The following is a 15,127-nucleotide window of genomic DNA, read 5'->3' as shown; positions in this document are numbered from 1 at the left end:
ACCAACAATACTATACCATACCATACCATACCATACCATACCATACCATACCATACCATACCATACCATACCATACCATACCATACTATACTATACTATACTATACTATACTTTATAAAATAACTAAGATAGTACGCGCGCTCTGATTGGCCGAGAGGAGTGTTTGCATGAGAGTATGTAAACATGGTTGTGGCGTCAAGTTGTTTGGTTTTTCGCGCGCTAATCACGCAAGCACAAATTTGAAAAAGTCTTCGAGTTCAAAACTCGAAAATTTTACTTTATTTACCCATTCCTTCGTCGGCTGAAACTTGGAAAATCGTTACAAAGAAGGTGCGTACATTTTTCTTCGCTTAAGCTGACCGTTTTAAGCGAGAAAAATCCGTATTTTGCAAAGCATCTTTTTGCAAAACAAGAACTGATTACGCGTGTAAGACTTCGTGGACAAGATTTTGCGACTGGTAAGAATTTTTCTTTTAATCAGAGCCATACAAAGAGTTTTGCGTTGTTTTCTCGGGAAAGTTATTTTATAAAAGCAATAGAAAACTTTTTTGCTGTGTTTGCATAGCCTGATATAAACACTCGAGGCGTTGGGAGACTTCTCGACGGTTATGCAAATCCTCGACTTCGTCTCGGGTTTGCATAACTGTCTTGAATTCTCCCAACCCCTCTCGTGTTTATATCAGGCTATGCAAACACGGAAAACGTTTTCTATTGCTTAAATACTATACTATGCTATACTATACTATACTATACTATACTATACTATACTATACTATACTATACTATACTATACTATACTATACTATACTATACTATACTATACTATACTATACTATACAATACTATACTATATTGTTAAAAACTGAATCATTTGATAATGCAATTCTAGCATTTTGATTGGCTTAGCCTTTATGGTATATGAGCCATTATACCATGCTTTACATATATGGTCGGTGTACGCGTTAGTTTAAAATTGGAAGCTAGCTGAGATTTTTTTTCGCGAAGGAAAGAATGGCGCCCGAATAATAGAAAATGCAATTTCATCGGGAAAAACAACCAAACAAAAAAGCCATAAGAGCTTGTTTGAAAGTTTATCGAAAAACGCATGAAAATACATGGAACTAAAGTACCTTGACCAGCTACGAAAGAAGACAAGTGTTGTTTCTTCATGATCGCGGGGCCACTCGCCGAGTCTCTCGCCGATAGATAACTGCAGCTCAAATGCAGGGGTACGCATCCTGTTTAACAACATTTTTCAATTCGAAATCAAGAAACAATTTTCTGATCCAGATGGAAGATTTATTTTAGTAGATTTGAAACTTGAAACTTTAAGCGCCAAACGATGACAATCCGAAATTTTTTGAAAATGTTCTCAGCCACCTCCTCTCTTTCGAGTGCGAGGACATTATCCTGGGTGGCGATTTTAATCTAGTATTGGACGTCCAAAATGATAAGAAGGGAGGAAGACTGACCACCCACAAAAATTCTTTGAAGGAAGTTCAGAACATAATAAATTCGCTAGACCTTATCGACATTTGGCGGGTCTCCAATCCGGATATCAAAAGATTCACTTGGAGAAGAAGCAAGCCCCAAATTCACTGTCGCTTAGACTTTTTCTTGACGAGCAATAGTCTAAGTTCGGCAATTACAAAAGCTGATATTTTACCAGGGTACAAAACAGACCATTCTTTGATAACACTCCACCTTGCAAACAATACCAATCCCAGGGGCCCGGGCTGCTGGAAGTTAAATACGTCTTTTCTATCAGACAGTGAATATATTAATTTGATAAAAAAAAACAATCACTGAAGTTGCAAATGAATACCAAAATAACACTGAGGTTGATGCTGTGCTCCTCTGGGAAACAATGAAGATGCAAATTCGTTCAAAGTCAATACAATACGCAAAACATAAGAGAGGCAAAATGAAGTTAACAGAAACAAATCTGGAGTCTGTCATAACGTCCCTACAGAGGAAACTGGAAGAAAATGACTTATCTGAAACCAACAAGACCACTATATATAATGAATTAGAAGTTAAAAATTACAGTTAGAAAACGTTGTCCGCAGCGTCAAACTCGAGGAGCCATGATAAGATCCAAAGCCCGCTGGCATAACGAAGGAGAAAAAAACACGAAATACTTCTTAAACTTGGAAAAAAGGCATTTTAATACCAAAACCATAAGGCAACGTCAGCTTGAGAATAGTAGCGTCATCAAAACAGATGAGGAAATCTTAACAGAAGCAAAATCTTTCTATCAAAACTTATATGCACCACGCGCGCCTTACATCTCTGTTCATGACCCTTTTTTCTTCTCCGAAGAATCTACTGTAAAACTCGACCAACACGCGCAGGAAGAACGCAAAGGGCCCTTAACAAAAGAGAAATGCCTAAATAGTCTAAAAACTATGGCATCGGACAAAACTCCTGGGACTGATGGCCTTCCAGCCGAATTTTATAAGGTTTTCTGGGAAGACATTGAAGGCTACTTACTTAATGCACTAAATGGTGCATACGAAAAACGTTGTTTATCAATTTCTCAAAGAAGAGGTCTAATTACCCTCTTACCAAAAAAAACAAACCGGCTCACCTTTTAAAGAACTGGCCGGGGAAGACCTATAACTCTTCTCAATTGCGACTACAAGATCGCAGCTAAATCCATAGCAAACCGCATAAAGAAATTTTTGCCGAACATAAATAATGATCAAACCGGTTTTTTGAAAAACAGATTTATAGGAGAAAATATCAGACTTATTGAGAGTATTATTAACCACACAAATATGGAACGAATCCAGGGCCTTTTGTTATTTGTAGATTTTGAAAAAGCCTTCGATAGTATAGAGTGGTCTTTTATAGAGAAAACACTAACACACTTTAACTTTGGAACATCCTTTGTAAGCTGGGTTAAACTTTTTTATACGAACATAAGTAGCTGTGTCCTTAACAATGGATGGGCAACCGACTTCTTTTCTTTACATCGTGGAGTAAGAGACAGGGGTGCCCACTGTCTCCCTATTTATTTATCTTAGGTGCTGAAATCTTGGGTAACGCAGTAAGAAAGGATACAGAAATTCGCGGTATCAAATTGGGTAACTCAGATTGTAAACTGTCCCAATATGCAGATGACACAATAATGATCTTAGATGGCTCAAAACGCTCTTTTTCGAGAACATTATACGTACTAGACATATTTGCAAATGTACCAGGTTTGAAAGCAAACTATGAGAAAACTGAAGCCCTCTGGATAGGTTCACACAAGAATACTAATGCTGTTATTCCTTCGAGTAAACCTATCTTTTGGGCAGAGGGAAAGGTCTACGCCTTAGGAGTCTGGTTCTCGACATCAAGGCCAGCCAATATTGACAATAATTTCACTGAGAAAATCGAAAAGATTAAAAAAATCCTCGGAAGCTGGTCGGCCAGAAGACTCACACTTATGGGTAAAATTGCCATTCTAAAAGCTCTAGCAGTATCTCAGATTGTTTACATTTTGTCCTCCCTTCCGACACCGAAAGGGGTCATAAAGGAAATTAACGGTCTGTTATACGATTTTCTTGGGGACAATAAAGGGGACAAAATAAAAAGAACAGAAATGATAAACGATTACAGTAAGGGGGGGCTAAAGATGATCGATATTGCTAGTTTTAACCAGGCCTTGAAAATGAAATGGGTAAAAAGCTATTTAGATGATCAAGATATAGGGAAATGGAAGCTTTTTTTCAATCATCGACTAGCACAATTTGGAGGGAAATTAGTTTTCTGGGGAAACTTAAGCCCTAAAGACGTTCGTTTACTTAATCTGCGAGATCCGTTTTTAGCTGAGATTATGGAATATTGGACGACCCTAAATTATAACGACAACAACCTAGATTTCACGTCAGCTCAGATCTGGCACAACTCCCTCATAAGAATAGACAACAAACCAATTTTCTATAAATCTTGGTTCACCGCAGGTGTGAAAGATGTGAAAGACATCCTTGATACGGACGGAAATTCTATATTAAGCTATACTGCATTTACCTCTAAATATAAAATCAAGACTAACTTTCTAGAATTCTATAAGGTAGTGTCAGCCCTTAAACTGTTCAGGCAAAAGTGTTCTCAACAACCCAACAGAGGACCCAAAACCAAGACCTTTGGGCAAACATTATTAGCCTCAGAAAAAGCCTGTAAAACCGTTTACAAATCAATTATCGAAAAAAAGGCCACCACCCCTCTTAAAAGCCAGGAAAAATGGCTGTCTAAGGAAAATATAATAGGAAATGCGAAAGTGAACTGGGAGAATACATACCGCCTTCCCTTTCTGTGTACAACAGAAACATGTTGCTCCACAGACGAATAGCAACAAACGACTTCCTCTTTAAAATCGGCCTAAAACAAGCAGACTCCTGTTCTTTCTGCGGGGAATTTACTGAAACCCTTGCCCACTTGTTCTGGTATTGCAGTTACACTCAAAAATTCTGGAAAGACATTTATCAATGGATAACTCAAAACACCACCTTAAACAAATCCATTGCCTTCTCTCCTCTTATCTGTCTTGGACTAATTGACAGTATAGTAGTAATATGGGCTACTAATGGGCCTAACCAATCACAGCGCAGCAAAAATTTTCTCGACCAATCAGAATCAAGCATAGAGCCCATGTGACCAAAGTGACGTCAAAGCTCCCAAATATGGGCATAAAAATCACGTGACCCCCCACAAGAGGTGGATCCGCATACTTGGCATAGTTTTATAGGACCGCGTAGAACCTGGGTACAAGTGGGACGCATGCGCAGATCAACCCCAGACGTTTCCCCTGCGCAGTCACGTGAATGGGATCGTAGGCACATGCGCAGACCGCCCAACGACTCCACAGGTCCCCCGCATTCATAGGAGCCTATGTCCGCCTAGACCTACTACGCATGCGCAAACACTCAAAATAAGCCCCAGTCCCCTCGCATTCCCCGGAAGTCAATAAAAAAACACACTGTATAGAGGTCCACATCATTTTTTAATACAAATCTCGACAGTGCCTTAAGTTACATCCGGGACGTGTGTGAGGTCCTAGTGACGTCACGCCCATTTTTTTTTTTTTACAAATCTAATAGAAGATCCAATTCGTCCCCAATCCTCTCGTAGCCATAGGGATAGCTGGATCGAGTAGACACATCAATGACACGCTTGTCAAACACCAACCCATACTGCTTCACGCGCGGAACCACTTGAATGTGTTTCTTCTCTAGATCCCGTGTGAAATGATAGGGGTTGACAATGTTCAAATTTCGACGAGTGTCCTGAGGCGAGTTTAATTCCGAGAGAATGTTCTCTTTCATGGTATGAAAATTGAGAATGGCCGACCCCCTGACGTTCAACGTGAAACCGCGGACCTTACACACCACTTTACCTCCACGGGTCGTGTACCCATAATTCTTGGCGCCCCCCGAAACAAACTCGGTGATGACATCCCCGTCCAATTCATCCGTCATGTCCCCGAGAAAATCGCCCGTGATGATGGAGGGTTGACCGGGACGCCACTTGTACACTACACTGTCGGTATCATAGTAGAGGACTTGCTGTTGCAGGGTGTCCAGGGACTCGTAGAGTTTCAATCGGGCATGACACGTGGTGAACGCCGCCACAAAGATATTGGTCTTGGTGCCTTTGACAGCATTGTCTTCGACACTGGTGTAGACGGCTTCCAAAATGTCGTCGGTACAGAGGCGGAGCGTACTGATATCGAGGGCTGCATCGGAAACGAGGCTGAACAAATGGGCGGGGTTTTGAACGGTGACGGTGGTGAGTTTGTTGATCCGCTCGCCGAATTTGCCCCAGAAACTGTTCAGCATGAGTTTGGCGGTGGCCTTACGACCAGGGTTTTTAGCAATGCTGGCAATGTCCAGTCGGATCCCCTCCCGTTCCTGGTAGCGAAGAATGTACTCGCGTTTCTGCTCGAGGGTCTGACACCAACTGGGCCACCCCGCGGATTCTTGCTTGAGTTTGAGCCAGGTATTGACGTACTCAGCGAAAAGACCTGTTTGGCGTTGCTCAGGGGGAAAATGCCAGACTTCATGGATTTTGATCAGGGTGTACCCCTTTTCCACCGCTTTGACCAATTCGGGCGTGCACCAGGTCCCACGTAGTGTACGATCCGCATCGGAATGAGGGCAATACTGGGTTCGGGTCAACATGGGTTGGGCTTGCTCTGTCTGGACACAGGCACGGCAGAGAGGAAACGTGAGCTTTTGGCCACAGCGTACAGGCAAGACGGGGTGGAATAGACCAGCCGGGGGCAGAATATCCACCGTCGCCAACCCAAAATAGGACGCCAGGGACTGGTCAGCGGGCTGAGTGATGATCTTGGGATGACCGATAGGGTAAGGGCAGTTCTTATTCACCCACGGGTACAGGGAGGTCACATCCACATAGCGTATCTCTTCATTCTCCCCAGCCACGGCATGCAACGCCACGGCACCGGTGCGTCCCCCAAAAAAGGCGTCACGGGGTTCCAAGGGTGCGACCAGATCGAATGACGTCAGGAAACGTTGGACGGCTTCATCGGTGTCCACCAGTTTGTCCCATTCACACTCCCACATTTCAATCACCGTATAGCCGGCTCGGAGCAGGGCCATGCGTTTAGAGAGCGTGGCTTGATAGAGTTCCTCCACGGTTCGATCAGGCACTGCATAATGTTTGGCGTTTCTCATGGGATAACAAGTGGGACAACCATGATACAGACACCCATGAAATTCATAGACGGTGCGGGTCAGAAGATCGTAGCCATCGACAAAATAACCGTTCACGAGGGTCCGGACAAACTGCTCGCCCCCATTCCGGACATGTCGAATACGATCGGCACTGGCTCCCTCTTTAGGAAGAAGGTGTTCTTGGTAATACAGCCATTGTAGGGCCTTGAGGGATTGATTAACTTGGGCGCCTCGCCAGCCCCTGAGCGGTTCGACAGCGATGGTGTCGGGGGTCAAATGGTGCTTGCGCCAATAGAGATTGCAGGCACTGGCGATGGTGATGCATTTGGCCATGGGATTGAAACCAGCCTGCTGTTCAAATTCTTGCTGAAAGGCTTCACACCCCGCTTTCAACAACGCCACATCCGATTTGCAGTACTCGATCATGTCTTGCCGGAAATCAAAACGCACGTTACGACGGACTTGCTCCGCATGCCAACGCGTCAGTTCGTCTTTCTTTTTGGCCATCATACCCTCGGGATCGTAAAATTCCAAATCAGGGATGCGGCCCACATACTGTTGATGATCCGGGGTATTAAACAAATGAGGAAAGAAGCCCTTCTTTAATTCGGTCAAATTGAAGGTGCTGGGAAACGAGGCCAATGGCATGGGCAGGAAACACAACGAGTCAATGAATTTGAGGGGTCCACTCCTGAAGGACAACACTTTAGCGCCCACGGTCAATTGATCCACCACCTCGCGTTGTTGCTGGTACAGTTCATGCAAAATAAACATACCATCAAAGCCTTTCAAATTGTGAAACACCACAAGAATCTCCCGTTCACTCTCGCTGTCTGGAATGTCCGTGAGATCATCCAAATCATGCAAAAATTGTTGGGCACAGTCTTCTCCGTCCAACACATGAATGGTCGTTTCTTCACTGGACGAATAACATAACAAATTGGCCACAAACACACCTTCCGCATTCTGCATGGCTTCAAAATCGGCGTAAACAAACAGGGGAGAGGGTGGCGCCACCATGCTACCTCCCCCCTCCTCTGTGGGTTCAGTCTCTTCCTCATTCTCGACCACGGGTTGAATGTAACACTTATGGTATTGGATGGACGCCCATTCGTGACACACAGGACATTTGGCGTACCCGCACTGGTGACGTTGGTTAGGGAGAACGTTGTACTGGGCCTGGCACTTGAGACAGGTTTTGATGGATTGACATTGCCGGCTTTCCACATGATGACGTTTGCATTGCTCACCGTAAAACTTGCGATGACAGAAGGGGCAATAGTCCGTAGGGCGGGTACCACGCACATACTCTGGACAGTCAAATCGACCACACGCTTTGCAGCGTCTTCCTTGACAACTGTGATGAGTCCGATCGTTGGTGTTGAACCCCCGTTCACAGTCCAGGCAATAATACGAGCGGTTGACAAACGCCGGAAAGGACGTGCAACCATCAAAATGATCATCAGATTTCAATAAACGAATCGGATGAGGCGCGTCAGGGCCTTTGAAGATGAGAAAAAACGGTTTCATCCGGGTCATCACCAACAATTGATATTGAGACCCCAAGGCTTGCTGAAATTGACGCAGCTCGGGTAAACCACAGGGACCCTCAGCCACCCCTGCTTGCTGATGGAGGGCCTGGGCTTGACGTGACTGCACAGGACGACCACGTTTGAGATTGTCCCAGTCGCGAAACCCATCCACGCCTTGATCTTTATGGCAGTGGGCACGCATGGTGACAATCGCGCGAGCACAACATAGGGCATCTCTGTTTCGAATAGTGATAATACATTTTTTTTTCTTATTTTCTCGATCCAGGCATAGTCGACCAGGATTGCGTTCTTTATGTCGACCAGACCCTGGACCAGGCATGGAGACAAACACCACATCGACTTGGAATCCGTGGTCGGGGTTGAAGGCTTCATTGCTGTTCAACTTGCCGGCCAAGGTCGCTAACATTTCATCCAATCGTGCCGTGCGTTGTAAAAATTCCCCCACGGTAAAATTGGCTGTTTGGTAAGCATGGGTAAACCCATGCGCTGTAATAGCAAAATTCACAAAATGATGGGCAGGTCGCTGCTCACGACCCAGTTCTGTTTCAATGGCTTGATGGAGTGCTTCGGTCAACGCCAACCCAATATTGTCTCCAGGCACAGGATCCCGCAATTGCCGTAACTGCGCATTGAATTGCGCCCGTTCCACCACATCACGCCAGCGGCGTCGTCGACCGATAGGTTGCATAGTAAACTGAAAGAGAGGGCCACGGGCAGCAGCCCCTCCCAACTGTTCCCACCGATCATAGGCGCGATCCAATAGAGCATCCCCTTCGTCATCATCACTGAATGGATATGCCTCCGCCATGATAGCGGAAAACCATTTGAATTTTCTCGCGCTGGCTGTGGACTTTTATAGACCTTCTCACGTGATCTCGCCTGCGCTGGGATTGGTGGACCCAGCTCAGGTGAGAGTCAGGTGAGGGGGTTTGATCGACCAAAAGAAGATTGAGGGGGGTCCCCCCCATGGGTACAGACTCCTTCCATCGCCTCTAGGCCTGGACCGAGATCGGTGATTGGCAGAGAATCCCCTAGATAAAGTCTGTCCATCAGAACAGACGTCAGTTGTGTTTGAGAATGCCCAACAAAGATCCCGAGAAAGTCAAACAAGCGAAGCGTGAATGGTATCTCAAGAACAAAGAGAAAATATTGCAGCAGAAACGGGATAAGCGGGCGGCCCAGAAAAAGGTGAAACCCCCCAAACCGCCTAAACCAGCCCCGACGCCCGAACAGACGGCCCAAGCCCGAGAGTACAACCGACTGGCCTGTCTGCGCTACCGAACCAAAAACGCGGCCTTTGTACGCTTGCTGAACAGGGACTACTATCACAAACACCGCGAGCAGATTGTGCAACAGCAACAGGACCGACGTGCCAAGGCTCGACAGAGAATCGAGAGTCCCTTCCGAAAGTTGCGGGCCTTGGCGGACGTGTGTGCTGCCCGATTACTGGAATTGAATCATGGATACACCCCACTCGCACCGAAAAAAGCGGGACCCCGAGAAAAATAGAGTGCAACAAAAACGGTATCGACAGCGACAACAAGCGGCTGTCAATGGGATCGAGAAAGTGAAAGCCCTCAACCGTCGACGCTACCACGAGCGTATGGCACGCATGAAAGCCAATGGGGAGTACGAGGCCTTCAAAAAAAAAAAGGTCGAGTATGGGATGAAGCGCTACTATGCCTTGTCCGAGGAAAAACGCATTGAGGTGAAACGGAGGAACGCCCAAGCCCAGAAAAACTGGATGCAGAAAATGAAGGAGGAAGGGACGTATGAGGCCTACAAACACCGATTGAACGAACGGCGGCGACAACTCCAGGCCGAGAAAAAACGAGTCTTGGGCGAAGAGGGGTGGAAAGCCTTGCAATCCAAAAAGTACGAGCAACGGATGGAATCGATTCGGCGTCAACGATGGCAATGGTTAGACGAACAACTAGAGCGTCCCTTTCCCCTCCCATGGTGTCCGCTAGACTGGTCCGACTCCGAATCTGACGAGGACCCTGTCCAATCAACTCGCTCCAATGCATTACAACAGTTACAACAATACTTGTAAGAACAATGTGAGTTTTATTAAAAAAATGTGATTAGTTCATTCCATCATGGTGTCTTATTATTGTTAAATGTTAAGTAGTTCACATGCCCAATCTCAGTTTGGTTTTCATAATGCGTCTCACAATACGCTCCGTTAGGGTTTTACTACCAGGGAGTTGATCAATCTTGGCAATCATCTTGCGATCCGCCACCCATTTATCTTTCAAGGTCTTGGCTTTGTCATAGTCCATGTCATGCACTTTCGCAATCCTGTCTAACCGGTTGATGCCGGGATCCCCACGAGCCAACCGTTTTTTCAAATGGGTGCCAGGGCCCATATACTGATAACCGGGCCAATGAAATTCAATCCCCGTCTTGTTGAGGAGGTTTTGCACATCAAATAACTTGCCCCCGCGTTGCGATCGTCGTTGGCGTCGCCTCGGTCGGGCACGGGAGGCAGCTGTCACACGACGTCTCCGTCCCATCACGGGGTTTTCCACGATTTCCAATCCAAGGCTTTCTTGTCGAACCCAGCGGCTTTCTTTTTGGCGATACTGGCGGCTTTCTTTTTGGCAGAATCTGTCGTGCGTTTGCGAATATCACGCGTGACCGATTTCGTGATAGAGTCCGCCCGTTCTTTAGGGGATTGCCAGGGTGCTGTACCGTGCGTGTCTGAAAAAGGCAACTCCTGCGCCAACTCCGCGCTGCTCAGCGGAGGCGTAAACTTGAGTTTCTTTTTAGCACTGGGGGTGATGTTCGGTTTAGGCGGGACAGGTGGTTTTCTGGGTCCTGCCGGCGTGGACCCTTGTTTTATACCTTTGGTGGCCTTGACCAATTGCGTGAACCACGCTTGCATCGGCCCCGCCTCAAAATCATCATCCTCACCGGGCGTGGCGGCCCCTACAGCGCGCACACCCCCTGCGGGCGCTCCAAAGGGTTGACGCACTTTTTTGGTCCAATGGCGTAACTGACGGCTCACGGCTTTGAGTTGCGGCCGTTTCCAGGCATCCGGGACCTCACTGGTCAGGAGCACATGTTGTCTGGCCGCCAAATCCGCGGCTTTACTCAAGCGAGTATCTTCCACCAATTCTTGTTTGTACTTTTCGTTTAATTGCAAAAAAGCAGGGGCGTTGTCCACCGTGGTGCTCACCATCTCGGGTTCCATGGTGCAACTGACGTGTCTCCTTTAGCGCATGCAACGTTTATAACATCGGTAGAGTTCAGGCCAGAGAGCGCCGCCTGTTTGAGCCATCATGATGGCGCGCCGTCGTTTCACCGAATGCGCGGGTTTGGCCATCGCGCGTAAACTCTGGGCATGCGGTTTGAGCAACGTGATAGTATGTCGAGAACGGGGCACGGTGCCACGGAGCGTGTTCATCACCAATTCACTGATGGCATTGATCTGATCCGCATTGGCCATCCGTAACAATTCTTGTCGTTTATGTTGATTGGCTTCTTGTAAGACACTTTTCAAGAACGGAGCTTGACGTTCCATGCGCCACCCCATGATGAATCTTGAGTTCAGGCAACGAACAAGGTCTATTTATGGTAAAAAGGGCTCCACACCTGCCACACAATTCGCCATGACAATAGCATTGCATATGAGTGCGACACTGGTGGCATAACAATGAATCATAATTGGGGTCCCATTCCAAGGTGAACGTGACAGCTTTTTTTCGTTTTTTGAGCACTGGATCGCGTCTAACGTGGACGCGTCCGTCGACGTTTCTTCTTGAACGCCCAAGGCGAGAGAGCCACTGCCAACATGGGGAGCACGCCTCCACGTTGCAGTCCGCGTCGCCGGCGTCGTTTTCGGGGGACATAACGGTGTCGGCGTCCATTGGGTCCACGGACCATCCTCCAATAGAGACTTGGTCCACCTGGCGTGTCTTTTTATAGCTTTCTCAGTGTTTTAAACCCGCCCCAACCTGTTCGACCTAACATCCGCTGAACCCGTCGTTGAAGGAAGGCCTGTTGCTTGGCACTGATCTTGCCCACTTTTTTCTTTTTCTTTTTTTTCAAGGCGATGGCTGCCCCGACAGCAATAGGGAGGAGGAGCGGGAGAATACCCCCTCGTTGCTGTCGGTGTCGTGTTCGTCTACCACAAGGCATGATACTCCCTTCTCTGTCCAACCAAAGACACGCCTCTTGTCTTTTATACTATTTTTTCACATGATCGAACAATTAAACGATTCCCCCGCATAGCGTTTTCGTTTGCCGGATTCCACTTCTCGTCGGCGTTTTTCGGCAATTTTGATGGCACGCTTGGTTTGATGATCCCCAATGGCTTTGGTGATCCCATAGCCGGCTTTGAGAATCCCGAGAGGCAGGCCGGGCCCGACACCCCCTACTTGACCCCTTCGTCGTTTGGCGGGGGATCGACGTCGGGTCGTGGTGCGTTTGCGTTTGCGTCGAGGGGCCATCCCACTTCGACATCGACCACACATGGTTTTGGGACGGTCGAAGGCAGGACCCCTGTTTTTATATCGTTTTGTTCACGGGCGTCGACCCCGTCCACGGGCTCGGCCACTGCCCCGGCCACGGCCACGTCCTCGGCGGGGTGGGGGTGGACCGGACGTTCGCGTCGACGTGCGACGTACCGACGGTCGCCCTCCTTCTTCATACACGGTGGTCACCGTATTGGTATGCGTGATATTGCGAATGCGTCTCCCTCGCGCCCGTTCTTGCGCATCTTCATTCAACAAATCCAACCGTCGCCTTAAGCCTCGTCGTCGATCCTCGTCATCATCATCCTCATCTTCATCCTCCGACGGAGGGGAGGAATCGGGGGACGGTGGAGAGGGCACGCGGGGACGTCGTCGCGGTTGTTTGGCGGCGATAGTGGGACGGCCCGTCGGGGTCGTCACCGTGGACGTGGTGGTCCTGGTGCCGGCTCCAGCACTGCGACGGGCGGTGGAGGGGCGGGAGGGAGCGGTGGTAGTTGTGGCAGTGGTGACAGGGCGTGGTCTGGGTCGTCTAGAGCTGGTAGTAGTGGCCGTGGGGCGTGTGCGGGTGGACGTGGTGGGACGGGTTGGGGTGGCTGTCGTAGTGGGAGCGGTGGTGATCGTGGGTGGTGGTGGCGGTGCCGTGGTGGTGGTAGTGCCTGTACCTGCCACGGGGGGTAACGTAAACGCCTCCAAGGCATCGTCTACATTGACCGGGTAGGTCAATTGAAAATCCTCAATCTCTTGATCCAATTGGGCTCGATCCACGGGTTGGGTCAATTCAGCCACCATGTCCGTCATGGTACTGAGATCGGGGGGAGGGGCGGTGGGCGACCCCACGCCGGCGGGTGAGAACGTCGGGGTATCCATGCGGACCGCTAAGTCACGTTGTTGTCCGCCTTCTCTTTGCCGACGGACCCTGGCGAGTTCTCGTTGCAGTTCGTTTTCGAACGGCAGGGACATCCACGGGCAAGGTATGGACTTGCGCCTTGCCTTCTCGGCGCGTTAAATGACTCCACAGGCGGTACCGATCATCCGACGCGGGATGCACATCCAACATCAAATAGCCAAAGGGACGGGACGTGATGCGTTTAAATAGGCGCAAGACTTGACGCCATCGGTCGGGAAAGGCTTGCAGTAAAATGGTCCGTATACCCGTTTGATCCCGGGGATTCTTGAAGGCCACAATGTAATGCGCGTTGCGATTAATGGTCTTGGCAAATTTACCCGGCGGGAATAAATCTTGCGTCAAATACAAGACGGTGATGTTGCGATGATGAGAATCTTTGGTGAACAAATCCAACACGCGTTTGTCCTGTCCCCCTTCTTCCATCAGATCGTCCAAGACCAGCACGCCACCACGCGTCCGGCCAAACCATTGGGTTAAATGACGGGGGTCCGGTAACCCGCGATGAAACTGAATTCCCTCCTTCTTTTGCATACGCTCAAACCGGGGTTGCCATCGGTCCTACGCGTAGACGATCTTCTTGGGTGGGACTTGAAACACGTTGAGGTCCCGTAACCATTGTTCCACTAACTCGCTCTTGCCACTGCCCGACGGGCCCGCGATAATCACACTACTGGGCTGTCGAATCATCCTTCCCACGGTCGAGGGTGACGTCGATAATGACCCGTGGCCCCTTTCGCGCCCATGCGTTTATACCGTTTGCTACGGCCCAATTGGTCGCCGATTTTATACGCTTTGGCCAACACGCTCATGATGCCTCGCCCGTTTTGACGAAAGCGGGGTCGTCGGGAGGAAGCGCGTCGTCGTCGTCGTCTAGGCATGCCGTCCAATACTCGCGGTAGAGGCGTGGCGATTCGTTTTGAATCAAATGTTCCATCATCTCTCTTAAATGCGTTTCTTGCAGGGTGTCCATGTACTGTTTGAGCGCGACCCAGTCCTGGTCTTGGGCCAGTTGGCGGGCTATGAGCCAATGATACCCATCCCAGGCATCCACCCCTTGGACGGTGTTCACCCGTTCAATGGGGTGGGACCACCAATACAAGGTTTCTTCTATCACGAAGGCATCGATCACCCGCTGGACATCCCCTCGCGTAAACATGATGAAATGACCACTCGTTCACAGCACCTCTCGTTTTATGGTGTTTTTTATTTCTTAACACTCACAAGGATTACAAAGCATAAAGGCCTGGCGGCTCACATTCTTTTGCCCTCCCTCCTCTGGGCGGGCATCGACTTCATCTTGGACTTCTTGTTTAATCACCCGTTTCAACTGGTCAGCCACTTTCTGATCATTCAACACTAAATTGTCGCAACTCCATTGCCCCAAAAAGTCTTGATAGGACTGGCCTTGAGCACGGGCTTTCAAGAAAAATAACGCATAATGGCCACAAGTCTGACTATCCAGGGCTTGCAAGGTCTGGTCACTGCGGATCAGGTGTTTCCATT

The 15,127-nt window shown here is 48.4% G+C and overlaps 1 protein-coding gene across 1 annotated transcript; it reads right to left on the bottom strand.

The window, feature by feature from the left end:
- Positions 1-5,075: 5,075 nt before the first annotated feature.
- On the bottom strand, positions 5,076-9,047 carry LOC140926181 (uncharacterized). Its single transcript, XM_073375964.1, has 2 exons — positions 7,712-9,047; positions 5,076-7,660 (listed from the first exon to the last, which is right to left on the bottom strand). The coding sequence occupies exons 1-2, from the start codon at positions 9,045-9,047 to the stop codon at positions 5,076-5,078; spliced, it is 3,921 nt and encodes a 1,306-aa protein (XP_073232065.1).
- Positions 9,048-15,127: the final 6,080 nt, after the last annotated feature.

This window comes from Porites lutea, chromosome 2, assembly GCF_958299795.1.
Source record: "Porites lutea chromosome 2, jaPorLute2.1, whole genome shotgun sequence".
Taxonomy (NCBI): Eukaryota; Metazoa; Cnidaria; class Anthozoa; order Scleractinia; family Poritidae; genus Porites; species Porites lutea.
The sequence above is the reverse complement of the archived record's forward strand: the minus strand, read 5'-3'. Positions and strand labels throughout refer to the sequence as shown.